At 42.9% G+C, this 22,684-nt stretch overlaps 2 protein-coding genes and 1 pseudogene across 4 annotated transcripts in view; 1 reads left to right on the top strand and 2 right to left on the bottom strand.

The window, feature by feature from the left end:
• WDR88 (WD repeat domain 88) overlaps nt 1–877 on the bottom strand; it is a gene marked incomplete at both ends in the record, with an annotated part of 37,113 nt that extends 36,236 nt beyond the window's left edge. The window contains one exon of the mRNA XM_079759766.1: nt 533–877. Coding sequence (XP_079615892.1) covers nt 533–877 — 345 coding nt within the window. The remainder of the gene's footprint in view (nt 1–532) is intronic.
• A 1,021-nt stretch (nt 878–1,898) lies between these two features.
• The window catches only part of GPATCH1 (G-patch domain containing 1), a 50,302-nt gene continuing 29,516 nt past the window's right edge, over nt 1,899–22,684 (bottom strand). The window contains exons 11-20 of one of the 2 annotated variants that reach the window (XM_079799577.1): nt 21,731–22,027; nt 20,591–20,769; nt 18,401–18,528; nt 16,100–16,236; nt 15,611–15,774; nt 9,451–9,655; nt 7,813–7,920; nt 4,702–4,799; nt 3,447–3,592; nt 1,899–2,124 (exon numbers count right to left, since the gene is read on the bottom strand). In XM_079799577.1, the coding sequence (XP_079655703.1) occupies nt 2,094–2,124; nt 3,447–3,592; nt 4,702–4,799; nt 7,813–7,920; nt 9,451–9,655; nt 15,611–15,774; nt 16,100–16,236; nt 18,401–18,528; nt 20,591–20,769; nt 21,731–22,027 (1,493 nt within the window). In that variant the 3' untranslated portion in view covers nt 1,899–2,093. Of the gene's footprint in view, nt 2,125–3,446; nt 3,593–4,701; nt 4,800–7,812; nt 7,921–9,446; nt 9,656–15,610; nt 15,775–16,099; nt 16,237–18,400; nt 18,529–20,590; nt 20,770–21,730; nt 22,028–22,684 lie in introns of those variants that run through there. The other variant, XR_013815165.1, reaches the window with a different exon arrangement.
• Nucleotides 20,014–20,416, top strand: LOC307116005 (phosphatidylinositol N-acetylglucosaminyltransferase subunit P-like; annotated as a pseudogene). The gene has a single exon. The product of its transcript is annotated as a phosphatidylinositol N-acetylglucosaminyltransferase subunit P-like (transcript).

Here is a 22,684-nt window from a genome sequence, read left to right as displayed (position 1 = left end):
GCACATGCCCAGGTGGTGGGCTCTGTCCCCAGTAGAAGGCAGCCGATCGATGGTTCTCTCTTATTGATGTTTCTTTCTCCCTCTCCCTTCCTCTCTCTAAATTCAGTAAAAAGATCTATTTTAAAAAGAATACAAAGTAGTGTTGTTAGGTTTTTATGTTTTTATTGTTGCTATTCTAAGTTTTCTGTTGTTGCTAGGGCTGTTTAGTGGATAGAGAGGGCTCCTTCATGACTTAGGAATGTCACCATGGGGATATTGAGAGGCTCAGCCGGAGACCCCGGAGTCTGGGTTGGGTCAGGGTAGCTGCTTTAAAACACTGTCCCCACCACCTACCCCCTTCCCAGGACAAACCTGTTTCCCCAGCGACTTCCAGTGGGAAGCCCCGAGCCTGCAGCCACTTCTAAGCCTTTGTCCACTGGGTGCGCCTCAAGCAGGGGCCTGGGCGCAGAGCTTCACCGGAAGCCAGGAGTCTGTCCCGGCCGCTCTCGCGTGTGCTCTTACCCCCCACCCCCTCCCCTAGGGCAGTTCTAACCTTGGAGAGGGGCTCCTGGTCGCCCCAGAACGTCTTTTCAGGCATTGAGCGCTTCTCGGGCATTTTCGGTTGTTCCGTGGCCAGGGGGTTGAGGGAGGGCAGTATGTGACCCCGCCGGACCTCCGAGGCCAGCCTCTTGAAGCGAACCATGGCCTTGACCAGGGTCACCAAAGGCAGCCTTCTGCGTCCCGGGGCGCCATCCGCGGCTGGGACCAAGGGCGGCTGCACACTCATTTCCCGGGGCGCTTTCTTCCCACCCTTGTCCAGGTATATTGGGGAGCATGTCTTCCAATCCTTGTCCCGGTATTTGAGGGAGCAGGAAGGGCGCGGTGGCCGGGAGGCCATCGTGGAGCAGTGCCCGCCAGTGGCCAGCCCCGGGCCTGGCTGCAAACGGTGGCCTCGCGTGCCCCGCGCCCCGCACCCGCGCCCCGCCACACCGCCCATCCCCCAGAGGCCCGGCAATCTCGCTGCTTCCTCTCCTGGGAGAACAGGGGCTTCGAATTCTGGACACAAAAGCACCCAGGCCACGAGTGTGTAACCTGCGGCCCCATCCTCAAGATCTTGCTTGTCTTCCTGGCTCCCTCTCCCAGGACAATCTGTGTGTCCTCTGCCTCTGTAGGGGCTCTCATCAACCCACTTTAGGTCAACAACAGAGAAATGGTCATTCAGTTAGAGAGCAGGCTCTGGATGAAGGGCGATGTAGTTATTAGGGGCGGGTACACACAGGATGTAGAGCCTGAGGGAAATATCTGCCACAGTGCCAATGGAAATAACAGAACAAAATGTCAGTGCCACTCGGGTAGTAGTCCTACCATTAGAAAAAGGCCGTATGGATATTACAAAATACCCAGGGTTGTCATCTCGGGGTGGGTAGAAGTGCTTTTCTTTCTCCTTTAAAAATTGTTCTGATTTTTCTATGACATTATTTTTATAATAGAAAACTCTGTAATTTACTTTTATCAAAGGTCTCATCAGTGCAGAGGAGGCAGCCGCAGAGAAGGGGCCGGAGGGTAGGCGCATACTTTCTGGCTCTTGGTCTTGGTGCCTCGGATACATTGGTGACTTCTACCCTGAGAGGCTGAGGGCACCTGCCAGGATCCTGGCACTGTTCCACCCATGGGACTCCTGGCTGCCATCAACCACCAGAGGGAGGAGCCAGACAGGAGGGAAACACTGCAGGAGGGGGAAGGAACCCACCACCTCCCTCTACCCAAGCCCTTAGATAAATTCAACTGTCCTCGTCTGGCCTTGGCTTTCTTCATAACAAAACAAGAGAATAGTCTTTACTTTTCATTCCTTTTTAGAGTTTCAAGAAATAAAAAATCAAGAAGGAAATAGAAAAATCCATTTTAATTAAACTGTACATCTGAATTTTTTCCTGATACTAACTGAAGTTAAAAATAGAAACCAATTTCTGTGATCTTCCAAGGCAGCCTTTGAAATGTCAAGGTTTTTAAAAATGTACATATAAATACAATCTGTACAATGTATTAACTGAGCAATCAATGGACTTCCATCACGGAGGAGATCTAGTTTCGGAACAGGCCAGGGCAGAGTTCAACTACTGCCTCCGTAGGGGAAGATGTTTTAACCTAGAAACAGAAGTAAAAGAGAGAAGGAAAGTTAGATATGAACTGAAAGACCAAACAGCTCAATTTTATTAATGCTTCACTATGCCATGACACTTGGATGCAGGGGTTCTTTTTCATCACTGCTAATTTACTCACCCTGACTAATACTGGCTATACATTTGGAAAAAGTTAGATGGTTACACTATTCTGTATGAAATAAAAAATAAAAACTACAAAAGCCTGAAAACAGTTTACATATATATAAAATCGAGTTAGGGAAGGCCTTTAAAAGTGAAAAACATACCAAAAATGAAAAACATACCAAAAAAAAATTGGTTAAATGAGTGCATCAAAAATTAAAGCTTCTGTACAACAAAGATAGTTAAAATTATATGACAGGCAATACACTTACACACCAAGGATTAATATCCAAAATTATTATTTATTTAATCACTAAAAACCAGTGAAACCATCTCACAGGAAACAGAACACTGTGCAGGTACACGAGCAAGCTATTCACAAAAGAGCACACGGCAAAGGCCGAGACACACAGGAAAGGATGCTCAACCTCGTTAGGAATCCAGGAAAAGAAAATTAAAATGAGATGCCATTCTTTGCTCGTCATTCTGGCAAACATTTCTGTACCACTTATATTTGAGGTAATAACAAGGTGCTTTTATAATCTAAACTCATACAGCCACTTTGGGAAACAATCAGGCAGTATTTATTCATTCTAAATGTTCACACTCCATGCTACATAAAATTACATTATTTATGTTAAAGATGCAGCCCTAGCTGGTTTGGCTCAGTGGATAGAGCATCAGCCTGTGGACTGAAGGGTCCCAGGTTTGATTCCAGTTAAGGGCACATGCCGGGTTGTTGGCTGCATCCCCAGTGGGAGGTGTGCAGGAGGCAGCCTATCAATGATTCTCTCTCATCATAGACGTTTCTATCTCTCTCTCCCTCTCCTTTTCTCTCTGAATCAATAAAAACATATATATATTTTTAAAAACAAAACATAATAAAATGCATATGTACACATTACCAGTGTATAGTTAAGCAAAAAATTCTTATAAGTTACATGTGAAACTAACAGCAAAAGTTACTATGGAAAGAGAAGTTTGGGGAATTGGTCAAGGGACACTTTAAGTTTTATCTGTAAGGTATGAATTTTCACAATGATATCATATTCACATATTACATATGTAATTAAAAATTAATTTTTTAACAAGCCTATTTAATATGCAAGTTTATCATTTCTGACGTTTGCCTCTAAGCAAATACACCAAGATTTTAATGAGCCTTTGAAAGGTTCCTGAAAACCACTGCCTTCCATTGCCTACCGTCTTAGCAGTTCCTGGGGTGACATGTCTGCGGTATCTTCTTCACTCTGGCTGTCACTGCTGTCAGCACTCTCAGAACTACTACTTTTCTCTGACTTTTTATTCTTTTGCTTGCCTTTGTGTTTGTGCTTCCGATGTTTCTTTTTCTTAAAAAAGAAAAAAAAGTTGTTGGAATACATAAGCACACACACTAACACAGGTGTTTCCCTTCCTAATTCAGTACAATGACAAGCTAATGAGGTATTTGATTGCTGTAGTCATTCAAAAACAATAGCAAGCCCTAATTGGTTTGGCTCAGTGGATAGAGCATCGGCCTGTGGACTGAAGGGTCCCAGGTTCGATTCCGGTCAAGGGCATGTACCTTGGTTGCAGGCACATCCCTAGTAGGTGGTATGCAGGAGGCAGCTGATCGATGTTTCTCTCTGATCGATGTTTCTAACTATTCCTCTCCCTTCCTCTCTGTAAAAAATCAATAAAATATATTTTTAAAAATGTATAAAAACAAAACAAAACAATAGCAAAACCTCATTTGGGATGAACTTTAGCCTAGTGTGAAACAGGCCAGGAACACAGAGCTCTGCACACTGTCCACAGTGCCCCCACTCACAGAACTGATCCTCTAGCAATAGGCACAGCAGAACCAAGCAGATGAAGGCAGGATACTGCCTTGACACTTAGTGCCCCTCTTATCCAAGGTGACCCCTGCCTCTTCCCATAAACCTGACTGGCCCATTTTGTTAGGTGTGTGTGATAACTACACATCAGGATGGCGGACACCTAGAAATGCACAAAGAAGAAGTTGGTAGAAAGTCAGAGAACAGCAGATACACTGGTAAGAAACCAATGAATTTGGTTTATGACCAACATTTCTATGTAATGAGAAATGTACAAAATAACACCTTCATTTAATACTGAATGAATGATCAAATAAAATTTTTGTTATTTAATACTCAACAATTACTCTAAGATACTTAAATGTCCTTTTTTCTAATTTTTAATGATCACAAATAAAAACTTTTTTAAGTACAACTGAACAAATTAAAATATTCCATTTGAAAGAAAAACAAAGTTTCTGAAAATCGAAGGTTTACAAAGAATGTCTAGTCCACACTCTGTCAAGGTGTTGAAAAATCCATGTGCCCCCATCTTGGCCACAAGACACTCTTCAACGGGCTTCCTGGGGGCTTGTCTGAATGACAGAAGCAGGAGTGACAAACCCCACACGCTGAGCCCAGGGCACCCAGAAGTCACTCACCTTCTCTTTCTTCCGTCTGTGCTCTTTCTTGGTCTTGTGCTTTTCTTTGTTCTTTTTATGTTTCTCTTTTTGTGGAGCCTCAAGTTTCTGGCGAGCATCTGAAACACAAATGCAATAAACACATGAACTACAGGGGGAAATAAAGCTAAATTCTTGAATTAGGACTATGCCTTAGATGGGATGATTAACATTAAAGCAGAACTCCTGCCCTGCCTCACTGGTATACAAATAGATGAGCATATCCCGTGTTAGCTCTATTTAGGGAGTTCCAAAAACATGTATACACACACTTTGAATAATTATAAAGGCAGCGTTTATTAAAATACATTTCATTTTCAAAACTGAGCTATCAGCTGTTACAGTGTGTATACATTTTTGAGGGACACCCTGCATTTAAAAACTGCCAGAAACATCAACATAAGACCTGTGTGATCCAATAAGCATCTTGCCAGATGAAGATAAAGTCAGACTAGAATACCCATAAGCCTTTGTAATTTAACATCCTAGAATAAGCTCAGAGTCTGAACCTCAGCTGTGTCGCCAGCTCTGTGATCGATCTTGGGCATCTTGCTTAACCTCTGCAAGTCTCAGTTTCCCCTTCCATAAAACAGGGATAAGAAGAATCCCTATCTCCTTAGGGACACAGAGAGGATTAGATGGGACTTCAAACATGAATCCCATAGCCTGGAATCTGGCATATAAGCTCCTCTCACATCACCCTCCCTTTACAAAAGCACATTCAACATGCATTTGTCTTATAAGTAGAAACTCTAAAACACTAGCATCAGAGCAACACAATAAATCATTAAAATTACAAGTTGCAGGCACTTAAATTCTCCACCTCCAAATTCTGATCGAAATGTTTTCATAGGTCATTAATTTCCTGGTACCCAAACCTGCAAAAATCCATAATAGCAGAAGCAGTTTAAATGATTAAATCATCTTTTTCCACCTAAAGAAAGTTCCAAGTGTTTCAGGTATGGATATTTTCCAAACCCAGTTAACAGGTGTCTGCAATTTTCTATTCCTATAGTTTGGTCAGGTTTTTCAAAAACTGACCTCCCCAACCTTTTTTTTTTTTTTTTTAATTAAAAATTATTTTTATTGTTGACAGTATTACAGATGCTCCCCCCACCCTTCCCCCTGCTTTGCCCCATCCACTCAGCCCCTCCCACTCCCTAGCCCTTCACCACTCTATTGTCTGTGTCCATGGGCTATGCATATAAGTACATGAATTCTTTGGTTTATCTGTTCTCATTCCCCACTACCATCCAAGATATGTAAGTTTGTTCCATGCCTCCACACCTTGGGACTTATTTTGTTGACTGATTTATTTTATTCATAAGATTTCACATATTAAGAGATCATGTATAGTTGTCTTTCTCTGACTGGCTTATTTTGCTTAGCATAATACTCTTCAGCTCAGCCAGTGTGGTTCAGTGGTTAAGAACCAACCCATGAACCAGGAGGTCACAGTTCAATTCCCCGTCAAGGCACATGCCAGGGTTGCAGGCTCAATCCCCAGGTGGGGGCATGCAAGAGGCAGCCAATCATGATTCTCTCTCATCATTGATGTTGCCATCTCTCTCTCCCTCTCCCTTCCTCTCTCTGAAATCAATAAAAACATTAAAAAAAAAAAAAGGGTAAGAGATCCTTCTTTTTTACAGCTGCATAGTATTCCATCATGTACATGTACCACAGTTTTTTAATTCATTCATCTACTGATGGGCATTTGGGCTGTTCCCAAATCTTAGCTATTGTAAATAATGCTGCTATGAACATAGGAGTGCATATATCCTTTCTGATTGGTGTTTAGGGGTTTTAGGATATATTCCCAGAAGTAGGATTGCTGGGTCAAATGGCAGTTCCATTTTTAATTTTTTGAGGAAACTCCATATTGTTTTTCAAGTGGCTGCACCATCTGCATTCTCACCAGCAGTGTACGAGGGTTCCTTTTTCTCTACATCCTTGCCAGCATTTATTGTTTGTGAGGTGATATGTCATTGTTGTTGTTGTTTTTCTTAAATATATTTTTATTGATTTCAGAGAGGAAGGGAGAGGAAGAGATAGAAACATCAATGAGAGAGACACACACTGATTGGCTGCCTCCTTCATGCCCCCTACTGAGGATCAAGCCCAAAACACGGACATGTGACTTGACCGTGAGTCGAGCCCAGGACCTCTTGGTCCATGGGGCTATGCTCAATCCACTGAATCACACCAGTACAGCTCACTGTGGTTTTAATAACCTTCTTTTTAAATGCTATTTTTTGAAAAACCATTTTCCCTCAATAACCCACAGACCAAATTAAGTTATTAACTATTCTAAGGATATCAAGGACGATCTGAGAAATGTGTTATTTTAACAACTAACACACTTTAAGCTAAAGATCTGAATAACTGAAGCAAATAATACATTCACTGCAACTTTTCAAAACTTCACTTTTTACTTCTCTCTGCTTCTTATCGTCTCTTTGAGGGCTGGATTAATTAACTAAAACAATATTTATATGTGAGTGCTACAGGAAACTATAGAGTAGATAACAATTATTTATTATTCATGTACCTGGGGCACGTTATTAGAGGTTTTTTAACCCAGTCTTCAGAGAAATGATAAACCAGTCTAAACATTTAAATACAAGAGGTCAATTTAAGATGGCCCTGAACAGAAGACGTTAACAGCTACTGGAGGAGGAAGATGGGCTGTATTTACTTCTGAAAGAATTAATTTTATTTTATTTGCTACATTTGCCAAAGTATAAAAAAGCCTCAGAATACCCTACTCCCTGCAATTTCCTTCTCATCTTTGTGTCCTAGATTTTTACTTTTTTATTTCTATAAATGACAACATTTGAAATATCTGAAAGTTAAAAAAGAAAAGAAAAGCTTAAAGGACTCTGAGGCTGTAAAGCAACAACTATCATTAAGGTACTAGGTGGAGTAATGGGTTTCAAAATGTGGCTGAGAACAGATATACCAGCAACAAATGTATATATTTGGTTGGCCTCACGTTGGATTAGATGGGTGGATATAACACCGTTAGAGCTGTCACATGTCAGGGGACACTCTGGTGCCAGTGCAAACAGATGAACCAAGGAGCTCTGGACTCACTGGGGCAGAAGACAGGAGGCAGCCGAGGGCCGAACTCTTCTCTTTCGTCTATCTGCGTCTTCTGTATCACGAAGGAAGGTGCGGGCTCCCGGGGGGCCGGCTCACTAGCTGAAAAACAACAGGGTATTAACTTTATGTATTTGCCAAATATTGATGTATTTGAGTCTTTAACTAATGTCTGTTGCCACCAGATAACATGTGCCTTCCTTCACCACTTGGCTCAACTAGCTCACACCAGGTGCTGAGGACACAGGTGTGGTAAACCATGGACCTGACCTCCAACCTCATGGGCTTTAGAGCTGGGAAGTCAGTCACACAAGGGCACAGGCAACCAAATGCACCAGTGTCTGTAACACAGGGGTATGTATGGCATCCTGATCACCTACTGCAAACGTAAGGGTTGAAAGATGTCCTCGAAGAAGGGTCATCTGAGAAAAATAAAATTTACAAACAGGGATGTAAGACTATGCCCCAACTCAGAAAGTTTAATTTCACTCAAAATGAATTATCAAACAGGAGAAAAACGGAATATAAACAAATTATTATGTTCACATAAATAATCTCATTTTTAAAAACAGATGACTATGTTTTCAAATAGGAGAGATAAAAATAAAAAAAGTCTAGAAACATAAGCATCAAAAGTGTTCGGGATGGTTATCTCTGGGAACTTAAGCTTTCTATATATTTATACTTTTAAAATTCAAATATATATGACTTTGTAATAAAAATGTAAGTTGAGTTTTTTCTGTAGAAATAAAATAGAGGCTGACATTTGCAATCACCTAAGAATAAACAATATTTTATACTGCTATGTAAGTTTTTGGTTAAAGGCCCTCAAAAATTATACCCACGTCCACCACAGGCTATCAGGGCAGGCACCCACCCACCCCCAAGCATCTGAAACGTCTTCTACCCTTGCAAGCGCAAGACGGCCTCCTTTCCTGTGCCAACACTCCTGGGTAGGTTACACAGAACAAGCAGGGCAAGCTACTGACCAAGTGTTAGAGTGATGAGGACAGACCACATCTGCCAAGGCTGGTTGATCCAGAGCATACAATGTGCCCTGCAGAGGAAAGCTGGAAGAGCCCTGTATTCATGACTAAATGTCACCCAGCAATCCTAGCACCTCCTTCTCAACACGGTTTTAAAAACAAGCTCAGATGGTTAGAGCATTGTCACGCTACACCAAGGTTGCAGGTTCAATCCCCGGTCAGTGCAGGGCACATACAAGAATCAACCAATGAATGCATAAATAAATGGAACAATAAATCGGTGTTTCTCTCTCCCCACCCCTTCCTTTCGCTCTAAAATCCATACATAAGTACAGCTATTTTTAAACAAAATATTTACTACTCTTAAATCTTCTCAACTAGGATAGGTAGGAAAATCAACATTATCAAACACAGCTATCCTAAAAATATACCAGAGGTTTATACCATACAAACAAAACAGAACTCTGGTCTACTCCAGTTAAAAATGTAAAAGACACCATTGATTGCTATTTAAACACCATTCCTATTAAAACACCATTGAGTGCTATTGTCCTGGTTTAAAATTGCACACTAAACAAAGCAGCAGCTTCTCTAGAGACATCGCTGTTTTCTCCTTTAAATCCCAAAGTCTGAAATACTCACGTACTGTGTGCCACAGACGACAGTTCCTCCTGGGAACTTTTAAAGTCAGCCTCCCCGGCACCCTCCTGATCATCCTCGCTGTCGCCCTGCTCATCCTCAGAAGACGAGGACTTCTCTTCAGAGGAGCTGGCAAAGATGGCCTTGAATAAGTCCATGGATGGGCGGCTATCTCCTCCTTCAGTCTGTGAATCCACACCTTTGTTTACCAGCTGTATTAACAGTGAAATAAGAGTCAGAAATGAAGGAAGAGTGAAAGGAGCCAAATGTTCTAGAACACACACACACACACACATGCACACACACATCATTGTTTGTTTGTGTACATGGGTCTCCACACTCACATACTGCAGAACTAAACAATCATCACCACAATATTTATTTTTGTGGTGTTTCTGATTCAACAACTGCAGGATGTGCTGAATGGTAGAAGCAGCTGAAATTTCTCATGGAGACAGGTCGTTAATCAGAATTGCAGAGATATGTGCAGTAGGTAGTAGCACAGTGCCTCTGTCCTATTTTCAAGAGTCTATCTGAGCCTTCAGAGGCCCATATTAAAGGTGCTGAAGAGTCTACTCATAAGAAAATGCTGGAGAGAAAACTAGGCCCTCCACACAATGGGGAGGAAGCCAGAAACACGTTAATAAAATGGCCACAAAACTTCTCTTTGCAACTACACATCACTCCTCCTAAAAGAAGCCTAGATACGGACATTCATACCAACCAAATAAAGAGCCAGTAACTCTGTATACACTCAGTTCAATCAGCAAATAGCAAAGCTGAGAAGAAGACACACCCTCCAAATGCATATCACCAGCCGGACCTGGGCAAACTAACGTGCTAAGCGATACGAGAGAACCCCAGGACTGGCCCAGATCACAATCCACTTCTGTCCTTCCATCTTTCCACTGGAGAACCTGGCTCAGGTATGAGAGGCCCAATAGCTGGATCTGGACTCTACTACCCAGCTCTCCTCTCTCGGCCAGTGGTCACTCCTCCATACCACATCACCTCCAATTTCTAGAACAAAGTTACAAATACCCACATGAGGAAAAATGGTACAAGGCAGTGGCATTTGTGGTTTTAAAATAAGCTCTTTTCACAGAAATAAAAATCAAAGAAAAAAAGTATACCATTCCCCACTAAAAATAGCCAGGCACCCTGGAGACTGATTCTACAGCTGGAACTGAGAAAAATAAAAAGAGGAGTCCAGAAAATCTTACTGAGCTTCATGCTCGGAGAGCAGGAGGGATATATCGCAAGGACACAAAACCTACCTGAAGGGGCTCCAACTAGCCAACCAGTACAATCTGAGTGTGTAAATAAATATTGATAGTACCACACTTATCCCTTTGGGTAAAACAGGAAACAAAGAAATAGTTTGATGAGAAACAGGGTATGTATATTTCAACACTTCTAAATACTTATTTAAAATAATTAAGTAAAAATTAATAAGAAATGAAAAAAAGTATTTGTTAATTAGAAAGGGGGAAAGACAAACTTTACAGTGAAAAACCCTGGAAGGCACCACATTACTCAAGTAGGGTGTCTCCAGCACAGAAGTTCTCCCAGTGTAGACACAGCTGATCCTCACAGCCAATTGGCCTGGATGTCAATTCCTCCCAGTGATACCAACAACAATCAAGGCTTAACTACAACAAGACTGTGCACACAGCCCACAAAGAGGTGCACCAAGAGTGTCCACCTCAGATAACTGGGGTGGCTGAGCCACTGGGCCCTATAGGACACATAGCACACAAAGCCACTCTATCAACTCAGGGAAGCATCCAAAATGCGGAGACAAAGAAACAGGTCACAAAAGAAAGAAATGGAGGAAAGCAAACGACTGGATATAGAGTTCAAAACCACAGTTATAAGGTTTTTCAAGAATTTTCTAGAAAAGGCCGATAAATTTAGTGAGACCCTCGAGGATTTGAAAAAGGAACAACTAGAAATTAAGCATACACTGACTGAAATAAAGAATAATATACAGAGATCCAACAGCAGATGAGAGAAACGCAAGAATCAAGTCAAAGATTTGAAATACAAAGAAGCAAAAAAACACTCAACCAGAAAAGCAAAAGGAAAAAAGAATCCAAAAATATGAAGACAGTGTAAGGAGACTCTGGGACAACTTCAAGCGTACCAACATCCGAATTATGGGGATGCCAGAAGAAGAGAGAGAGCAAGATACTGAAAACCTATTTGAAGAAATAATGACAGAAAACTTCCCCCACCTGGTGAAAGAAATAGACTTACAAGTCCAGGAAGCGCACAGAACCCCAAACAAAAGGAATCCAAAGAGGACCACACCAAGACACATCATTATTAAAATGCCAAGAGCAAAAGACAAAGAGAGAATCTTAAAAGCAGCAACAGAAAAACAGTTAGTTACCTACAAGGGAGCACCCATACGACTGTCAGCTGATTTCTCAACAGAAACTATGCAGACCAGACGGGAGTGGCAAGAAATATTCAAAGTGATGAATAGCAAGAACCTACAACCAAGACTACTCTACCCAGCAAAGCTATCATTCAGAAATTAAGATCAGATAAAGAGCTTCACAGATAAGAAAAAGCTAAAGGAGTTCATCACCACCAAACTAGTATTATATGAAATGCTGAAAGGTATTCTTTAAGAAGTGGAAAAAGAAAAAAAGTAAAGATAAAAATTATGAACAACAAATACGTATCTATCAACAGGTGAATCTAAAAATCAAGTGAATATCAATGATGAGAGGGAATCATGGATTGGCTGCCTCCTGCACTCCCCCTATTGGGGATCGAGCCTGCAACCCAGGCATGTGCCCTGACTGGGAATCAAACCGTGACCTCCTGGTTCCTAGGTCGACACTCAACCACTGAGCTATGCCACCCGGGCACTTGTGTGCATGCATATGAGCCTAACCAGTGGTCACGGACAACGGGGGGGCGGGGGGGGGGGGCATGCATGGGAAGGGGTTTGAAATGGGAATGGGGGGATGAGGACAAATATGTGATACCTTAATCAATAAAGAAATTTTTAAAAAATCTAAAAAAAATCAAGTGAATAAAAAATCTGATGAACAGAATAAATTGGTGAATATAATAGAATCAGGGGCATAGAAAGGGAGTGGACTGACAATTCTCGGGGGGAAAGGGGTGTGGAGGGTGCGGGAAGAGATTGGACAAAAATCGTACACCTATGGATGAGGACAGTCAGGGGGGGTAAGGGCAGAGGGTGGGGTGGGAATCAGGTGGAGGGGAGCTATGGGGGGAAAAAAGAGGAGCAATTGTAATAATCTGAACAATAAAGATTTATTTAAAAAAAAGAGTGAACAAACCAACAAACTATGGTACACCCATACAACAAAATAGTATCCTATATAATAAAAGCCTAATATGCAAATTGTCCCCTCAACTGGGAGTTCGACCACTCGCTATGACATGCGCTGACCACCAGGGGGGCGGCATGGAACATGGCAGGTGTCAGCGCTGCAACCTCCTGTAGCCACCGAGGCGGCAGGGGGGAGGGGTGATGGGGACAGAGGTGCAGTGAAATGTGTGTGTACACCAAGCTCACTCTCACTCCCCCTACTGCCCTTCCTGGGATGTCAGGCTCATGTGCCAGAGAAGCCCCCACACTCAGGTGCTGGGCACCCACAGGGAGCCTGCCCCGCATCCGCGCAGTATCTTCCGAGTAAGCCGGGCTGCAGCAGCCGGGACCACAGGGAACGAGGTCAGCCGGATAGAACAGGCTGCCCGCCCAGCTTCCATGCGGAGCCGCTGGGCAGCCCAGAGGCCCACACTGCACCCCGGCCCACGGCGTCCAGCCGCGCTCACCGCCATCTCTGTGCAGGGACTCAGGTACCATGAATCAGGCGGAGGGGGGCGCGTGGCGGCCCGGGGGCCCAGGTGCTTCCCAGAGCCCTGAGGTCAGCTGGGACCCACCTTCCCATGCCAGATGCTTGCGCTTCGATTGCCAGCCAGGCCAACGGACCACACCCATGCCACTGGGCCTCTAGTTCAGCAATAAGAAGGAATGAGTTATTGCTGCATGCAAAAATACTGATAAATCTCAAAGGTATGATGCTGAAAGAAGCCAGTCTCAAAAGGCTATATATTGTCTGATTCCATTTATATAACATTCTATAACAAAACTATAAAGACAAAGAAGAGATCAATGGTTGACTGGGTTCTGGGATGAAGAGAGGGGAAACTATAAAGGAACAGCATGAGGAATCTTCTTGTGATGATGGTACCATTATGTATCCTGATTGTGGTAGTGATTATATGAATCTATATGTGTAAAAACTCACTGAACTGTACATTTAAAAAGTCAAGTTGTTGTTGCTGTTAATCCTCACCCGAGGATATTTTTCCATTGATTTTTTTAGAGAGTGGAAGGGAGGAGGAGCAACATCGATGTGAGAGAAACACATCATTGGTTGCCTCCTGCACGTGTCCCTGGGTCGGGGATCGAGCCTGCAACTGAGGTACGTGCCTTTGACCAGAATCAAACCCAGGACCCTTCAGTCCACAGGCTAATGCTCCATCCAGTGAGCCAAACTGACCAGGGCTTAAGAAGTCAGTTTTAATGTAGGTTAATTTAAAAAATAGAGTAAATCCTGCCCAGGTGGCTCAGTTGGTTGTGGATTTGATCCCCAGTCGGGGTGCAACGGGAGGCAGCCAATTGATGTTTCTCTCTCATAGTGATGTTTCTCTTCCTCTCCCTTCCTCTGTCTCTAAAATCAACAGGGTGAGGATTAAAACTAATAATAATAAATTACAAAAAATTTTTTTAAATGTAATGACACTATTATACATAAAAGCAACTTTTTTTCCTTATGTGCCTCAGGCATGAAATAGCTCTGGCCACCGACACAGGCATCAAGCTAGGATGAACTAAGGACTGTACAACTGCTTTGCCCTTGATTGATATAAGAGCAAAACCACCAATCAGGTGTCTCCTTGCCCATTGCCAAGGGGTGATAAAAGCAACTTTTTATGAAGTTCAACTGTTAACTATTAAAAGCAGTAATTTTTTTAAAAAACAATGGATATTCTCTCTATATTCTCCACAAAAGAGAATACCTGTTACTTGGAAAATTATATTTTCTAATACAAATACATTGAATTTTGTTTCAATGGTTAATGCTAAGTGAAAGCCATTCTAGGCAGAATTTATAACCTCTCCTCAAATGATTTAAGCTGTGACTCAAATTGTTGGACAGTGGAGCAGCTGTTGGCAAACTACAGCCCATGGGCCAAATCCAACCTACTGTCTGTTTTTATAAATAAGTTTTACTGGAACACTAGAGGCCCAGTGCACAAAATTCGTGCACGGGGTCGGCGGGTGTCCCTCAGCCCAGCCTGCGCCCTCTCACAATCTGGGACCCCTCAGGTAGGGCCCCTAGGCCTGTCCGGCGATCAGGGCCTATTGGTGCTTTCCTTCCCCTGGCTGCCGGCAGCTGGCCCTGCCCCCACGGCTGCCACTGCTTGCCATCTCTCCGGCACTGCTCACCCTCTCCCCATCACTGGTCACCTCCCTCTGCAGGCAACAGGTGTGGGGTGCGATCGATCACAGGGCCCCCAGATTGATCACCATGCAGAGGGAGGCCTCGACTACCCGGCCAGGGCTCTGTGATCGATCACCACGCAGAGGGTGGCCTGGGCCTTCTTCTTTGGGGCAATCACGGGGCCCCCCTGTCCCTCTAATCGATCGCCCAGCCAGCCGGGGGCCTGGGTCTCCCTCTTTGGGGTGATCGATCACAGAGCCCCCTAAATCACCCCGCAGAGGGTGGCCTGGGCCTCCCTCTGCAGGGCAATTGTGGAGCGATGGCGGGGCCCCCCGACCAATCACATCGCACCCACCTTGGCTAGCTTGGCACCAGTGCATGTCATAGCGTGGTCGTCCAGAAGGTCATCCGGACAGTCATTCTGCTGTTTGGTCGATTTGCATATTACGCTTTTATTATTATAGAAGATAGAAGTACCCAGTTGTTTTCACATTGCCTGTGGTTCCTTTCACACTCAACAGCAGGGTTGGATAGTTGCAATAGAGACTATGGCCCACAAAGCTTTCAATATTTAATATCTAGCCCATCACAGAGTGTGCTGAGCCCTGCTCACTATAGAGAAAGGTAAAGGCCACAGCTAGCCTGGCAAAGAACCAGAAGCCCAAATACCTTATCTGAGAGTGATTCCTTCGTATGCACTTCCTCTTTGTTTACTAATGGACTGGACTCTTGTTCAAGTGGACCAACTTTTGATCTAGCCAAACTTAAGAATTCACTAATGGAATCTTCTTTCTTTTCTTGTTTAGATGTATCCCATCTGGATTTTCTTGATTCTGAAAAGTAGGACATAGACATAACATCAGAATTAGCAAGCAAAAAACGAGTTTTTCATTATAGCTCATCCAAGAACATCAGTGACCCTACTACAGGCCGGGCACTGTGCAAAGTGTTGGGCATGTGGCAGATGCTGAGGCAGAGTACCAACCCCAAACAGGACACATCTGGACCATTACAACATGAGCTAAGGTATCCATATGAGCAATTATGTTTATGGGAGGAGAGTTTGCACTATGTGTATCCTTAGGATTAGATGACCCTTTATTTCTGTCTTCCCAACAGACCGTGGTCAGCACATGGACCTGAGGAAGCCCTACTCACTGTCAGGCCCTCGGTGCTGCGGTACTTTTTCACTTGAGACTTGAGTTGTAGGCAAGGAAGCTGTCTCTGGGAGTGTCAGAAAGTTGAAGACTGAGTATTTGTCACGTTTCACTCTTGGTAAGCCAACTAAAGTTGAACTGGGGGTTGAAAAGAAAAAAATAAAATATAGATGTAATTTTAATAACAACTGAGAATAAAATCTAATTCCTAGAAAGCTTATCATCTCGTGTGTTTCACCTGTAGCTCTTCTACTTGGCTATAAAGGTCCCCTAAGATGTTTTCACTTGTCAAAGCAATTTAAGAACTTATAATGGGTGACTTTAGTAACCATTAGTTTTTTCCTGAGTATAGTAAGAGCTAGAATTTAACTTTGAAGATGGATTTCCATTAAGGAAAAGTTCCACTGCTAAAAATATAGCACAGGTTTGAACTGCGCAGGTCACTTATACGCAGATTTTTTCAATAGATACCGCAAATGTATTTTCCTTATGACTTTCTTAACATTTTATTTTCTCTAACTTACTTTATTGTAAGAATACAATATGTAATACATATACCATACAAAATAACATGTCGACTGCTTATGTTACCTGTAAGGCTTCTGGTCAAAAGTACTGTTAGTAGTTAAGTTTTTGGGAAGTCAAAAGTAATACGTGAGCCCAGCTGGTGTTACTCAGTGGTTGAACATCAGCCCATGAACTAAGAGGTCACGGTTCAATTCCCAGTCAGGGCACATGCTCGGGTTGCAGGCTTGATCCCCAGTAGGGGGCATGCATGAGGTAACCAATCGATGTTTCTTTCTCATTGATATTTCTATATCTCTATCCCTCTCTCTTCCTCTCTCTAAAATAAAATAAAATAGCCGAAACCGGTTTGGCTCAGTGGATAGAGCATCGGCCTGTGGACTGAAGGGTCCCAGGTTCGATTCCGGTCAAGGGCATGTACCTTGGTTGCGGGCACATCCCCAGTGGGGGGTGTGCAAGAGGCAGCTGATGGATGTTTCTCTCTCATCAATGTTTCTAACTCTCTATCCCTCTCTCTTCCTCTCTGTAAAAAATCAATAAAATATATTTAAAAAATAAATAAATAAATACATAAAATAAAAATAAAATAAAAAACCTTTGTAATGAGAATTCATTGGACCTTTAAAAAAAAGAAGTTATAGCTCTAGCCGGTTTGGCTCAGTAGATAGAGCACTTGGCCTGTGGACCGAAGCGTCCCGGGTTCCATTCTGGTCAAGGGCACGTAACTCAATTGCAGGCTCCTGGTCAGGGCTTGTGCAGGAGGCAACCAACTGATGTTTTTCTCTCACATCGATGTTTCTCTCTATCTTTCCCTCTCTCTTCCACTCTCTCTAAAAAATCAATGGAAAAATATCCTCGGGTGAGGATTTAAAAATAAATAAATAAATAAATAAAAATAAATAAAGTGTAATTTGTTTAAAAAAGTTATACATGGACTTTTTACTGGGGATGGAGGTATGGGGGAATGGTGTCAGAGCCTCTAACTGCTTCATTGTTCAAGGGTCAACTGCGTACCTAAATCTTCTAACAAAGTCTCTGATTCAACTGTATATGCTTTCTTGGGGTGTTTATATTCAAATAAGAAGTACTAAGTTCTTATAAAAAATTATAAAACTTAAATAACATTTTAAATGTAAACTGTATATAATTACTAGAGGCCCAGTGCATGAATTATTAGAGGCCCAGTGCACGAAAATCATGCCCTGGAGGTGGGGGCATCCCTCAGCCCAACCTGTACCCTCTCGCAGTCTGGGAGCCCTCGGGGGATGTCCGACTGATGGCTTAGGACATCCTTAGCGCTGCCACAGAGGCAAGAGATGCTCTCGCCACCACCATTGCGCTCGCCAGCCATGAGCCCGGCTTCTGGCTGAGCAACACTCCCCCTGTGGGAGTGCACTGACCACCAGGGAGCAGCTCCTGTATTGAGCGTCTGCCCCCCTGGTGGTCAGTGCGTGTCATAGCGACCAGTCGTTCCGCCGTTCAGTAGATTTGAATATTAGTCTTTTATTATATAGCATAGGATTGAAAAATGTGGCAAATTAGATAAGCATTAAGTTTTATTACTTGACATATCTGAGTTTTATATCTTCAATATGGAATAAGTTTGCTATCTGGATGTTTATTTTCTCAGTAACAAATTAATAGAAGTTAAATCTGCACAATTTGCAACTCAAGTAAGTTAATCTAGAAAAAGGGAATTTATATGAGCATATAAGAAGAAAAACAGCTTTAATATAGGGAATAAGTACTGATGGAAGGGGAGTTTTATCCAACTTACTCTGGATAAGGGTCAGGGACATTAAACCTCTTACATAGAAGCTTGTCAGGATGCCATTCAAATGTGTCTCGGGTGAGCTTCCCAAACATCTTCATCTTCACAGCCGACTGCTTGTCATTGACATCATTCTGGGAAAAGGCATGCACTCTGTGTCATCAGATAGTCACACAATTGACCTGACTGCTCTTCTGTTTAAAAGTTTCCAAGCAATTTTTCACAATTACACAACCAGTCATGCTACATTTTTGCTAAAGTACACTGGAAGCTAAAAACATAAACGTAATTTATAATTTTACAATGCCATGTATATTTTGATCTTTTCACTGGGGGAATTTAAATATTTAGCTATGCAGTGTTTTGTGTGTATTTTTTTAGTTTTTTAAAAATCTTTATTGTTGAAAGTATTACATATGCCCCTTTTTTTTCCCCATTGACTCCCCCTCCAGCCCACCTCCGCCCCTTACCCCAGGCCCTCCATCCCACTATCTGTGTCCATGGGTTATGCATATATGCATACAAGTCTTCAGTTGATTACTTCCCACCCACCTACCCTCCCCCACTTTCCCTCCAAGATTCCACACTGTTCCATGCTTCCATGTCTCTGGATCCACTCTGTTCATCAGTTTATTTTGTTAATTAGATTTTACATATGAGTGAGTCAATGTGATACTTGTCTTTCTCTAACTGACTTATTTCACTCAGAAGCTATGCAATGTTTTAATTTTAAAATGCACCCAGTAGGCCCTGGCCAGGTAGCTCAGTTGGTTAGAGCATTGTCCCAATACGCCAAGGTTCCAGGTTCAATCTTGGTCAGGGCACTTATAAGAATCAACCAATGAGCCCTAGCCAGTTTGGCTCAATGGATAGAGCGTCAGCCTGTGGACTGAAGGGTCCCAGGTTTGATTCTGGTCAAGAGCACATGCCTAGGTTGTGGGCTTGTTCCCCAGTGGGTGGTGTGCAGGAGGCAGCCGATCAATGACTCTCTCTCATCATTGATGTTTTTCTATCTCTCTCTCCCCCTCTCCCTTCTCTGAAATCAATAAAAATATTTTTTTAAAAAAAATAAGAATCAACCAATGAATGTATAAACAAGTGAAACAACAAATTGATGTTTCTCTCTCTCTCCCTCCCCTTCCTCTCTCTCAAATCAATGAATAAAAAAAAATTTTTTAATGTACCAGGAGTGAGAAGGGGGCAGGAGTGGGGAGGAGAGGGTCAATGGAAGGGAGTGTCTATAATACTTTCAACAATAAATATAATTTTTTTTAAATGCACCAGGCGCCCTGGCTGGAGTGGCTCAGTTGGTTGAGCGTCGCTCTGTGCATCAAAAGGTCACCGGTTCTATCCCTGGTCAGGATGTATATGAGAGGCAACTGATTGATGTTTCTCTTTCACGCGAGTGCGCTCTCTCTCTCTCTCTCTGTGTCCCTTCCTCTCTCTCAAAAAAAATCAATAAAAAAAATTTTTTTTAAATACACCAGGTAGGGGCGTCTGCGCAGGCACTTGCGCAGGAAACTCCTCGCTGAGAGGCTGAGCTGTTGGGAGGGGCCCAAGTGGGCGCTTGAAGGAGTCAAGGTCAAGAACCACCTTGACTTCATTGTCTCAAAGGGAAAATGGTGGAAAAGTCACCGTCGCCATTGCCAGAAAGAGCGATTTATGGCTTTTTCTTTTCTTAACTCCCAATTTGGCTTCATCCTGTATCTCGTATGGGCTTTTGTTCCCGAGTCTTGGCTGAACGCCTTAAGCTTGACCTATTGGCCTCAAAAGTACTGGGCAGTCGCAATGCCCGTCTACCTCCTAATTACCATAGCAATCGGGTATGTCCTCTTATATGGAGTAAACATGATGAGCACCTCGACACTCAACTCCATTCATACAGTCACAGATAACTATGCTAAAAATCAGCAGCAGAAGAAATACCAGGAAGAAGCCATCCCAGTGTTAAGAGATATTCCTATTAGCGAAGTAAATCAGATTTTCTTTCTGACTGCCAAAGAATCTTACACCAAAAACTGAGTTGTATATACAGTACCATCAAACATTTATTGCAAGTTTTGGCATAATAATTTTGACCATAATTATCTCTCTTATTAATACCCAGTATTAAAATATTTTTTAAAATGTAAAAAAAAAAAAATAATAATAATAATAAAAATAAATACACCAGGAAGGGACATAATGGTAACAGACCTCTTGGTCTCGAGGAACTTCTACTTGATCTGAATCGTCGTCCTCCTTGGCATGAGTGAACCTGGAGGACAAGGTCGAATGGGAAGATGCATACAGCAGGGCTGCCCGAGCAAATTCCTCCCGCTCTCGGCCTCGCTCCCACTCTGTCATACTGGGATCCAGACAATGTTCCAGAGCATCTACGGTAGAGAACAAGAAACCCCTTCACTCTTAGGAAAAACATGGGGCTTAAAGGGGGACACCTGGTGGCACCACTGGGTCCCTACAGATTTCACCAGAGACAAGTCCTCACGCTGGTTTTTAAGAGCATGGTGGGGAGGTACTTGACAGGTCATATTGCTCACTCTCTCAAAATGATGCTTCTTTTGAATTCTACTGCATACATCAGAGAAAAAAAATTGGGAACTAATGCTTGATTACATCTTCGAAACAAGGAACCTGTTACCATTCCCAGACAATAAGTTCATCCCAATTACATTCCTAAGTTTTGGCAGAAAAACATTCCTTTCTCTAACTTTCTTTATTTTTCTAACTTTTTTTTAATTTACCAAATAAACATTTGGGGTCTGGATTCTTAAGAGGGTGTTCAAGCACAGTACACAAAGATCTGCTTTGGAAAATCAAACCCTTTAAATTTGCTACCTCTCACAAGGACTGCTGGGTATAACAGTCAGCCCTCTCCCATCTTGCCATATTTATTTACTTCATAGATCAGTGTGATTTTTTTACCCTGTGTGGTGGTTCAACAGCCAACTCTCCTCTATAAGTCAAATTTTAAACTATGATTAGGACTGGGTGGGTACGACCTAAAGATAAGTGGAAGATGACCTTGTTCTCTTGTGTGAAATACAACACTTTCAGAGATCAAGCATTTGCAAACAGTAAATGGTCTGTAATTTAGCATTAGCCACCACCACGGCATGTTCTCTAATTAAACAGCTAGCTTCGGGACCTGAGATCAACAGAAACACAAGCCAACTGTCCTTCCTTCCTAAGGGCAAAAGCCAGGGCCTGAAATCTCTGCACTGTTTCCGGCAGAACGAAGCACACTGGCAGAGCAGGGTGCTTCAACTTTAAATCTCAGCATACCAAGAGCACTGCCGCTGGCTGAGACATGGGAGACCTAGGGCTAGCACCCACCTTTCTGACCCCGTTTCATATTTGCTAAAAACTTTTCATATCGTTTTTGCTTTTCTGGATCTTTGGCAAAAGGTTTGAAGTTGCTGGCTTTTGTGGTGCCTGTCCCACCACTCAATGCCGTGTGCCAAGAGCCGTGTCCGACGTCTGGAGAGGGCGGCTGGGTTCTGCTGCTTGCGGCATTCTGGGCCAGACTCAGGGCCCTGAGTTGAGCTGCTTTAAGGTCAGTTGCCTGCTTCATTTCTTTGAATCTCTCTTTATCTTTTTGGGACAGAAATTCTAACACTGAAGTAGCTGAACCTAAATAAAAACAATAATAGGAAAAGATGAAAAGTAGGACAAATTTACTTACATTTTTCTGTACATACACTTTCAATATCACAAATTCATGTAATTAGTGTATTTTACATTTAGTATTTCATCTGTATTCAAATTACCCCTGTAATCTAGACAGTAATAAAATCTAAGCCCATTTTACAGTTGGTAAAAATGGAGGTTACTACTTGGATGCTTATCAGGCCAGTGAGTGGTCCCTGAATGAGGAAGCTGACATCTCAAACTCCAGACCTCCAGTCCCTGGTGGCCTCCATTTCCACAGTCCTGCTCAGCACAAGCTCCAGTTCAGAGTAGAGTTACCCATCACGAACCCACTCATGTCACAAACGCTCACTGAGCACTCACTCCATGCCACATACTGACCTGGAGCTGGAGGACAATGCAGACAAGGTCCTGCTCTCACAAATGAGGCAGAAGGACATTAAAGAAGCCAAAAACCAACACCAGAGGAATGCTATGAGAGCAGTACTGTGGGGAAAAATAGGGCGATGTGATTGAGGGTGGCTTAAGTGAGAGGGCTAGCTGTGGGGATGGAGGGAGAGATAACTAGCTTATATGGTGGGCGGGGAAAGCCTGGAAGGTCCCTCTAAAGCAGGCGTCCTCAAACTACGGCCCGCGGGC

This window comes from Cnephaeus nilssonii (genome assembly GCF_951640355.1).
Source record: "Cnephaeus nilssonii genome assembly, chromosome: 20".
Lineage (NCBI taxonomy): Eukaryota > Metazoa > Chordata > Mammalia > Chiroptera > Vespertilionidae > Cnephaeus > Cnephaeus nilssonii.
This window is presented reverse-complemented; position numbering and strand designations above follow the sequence as displayed.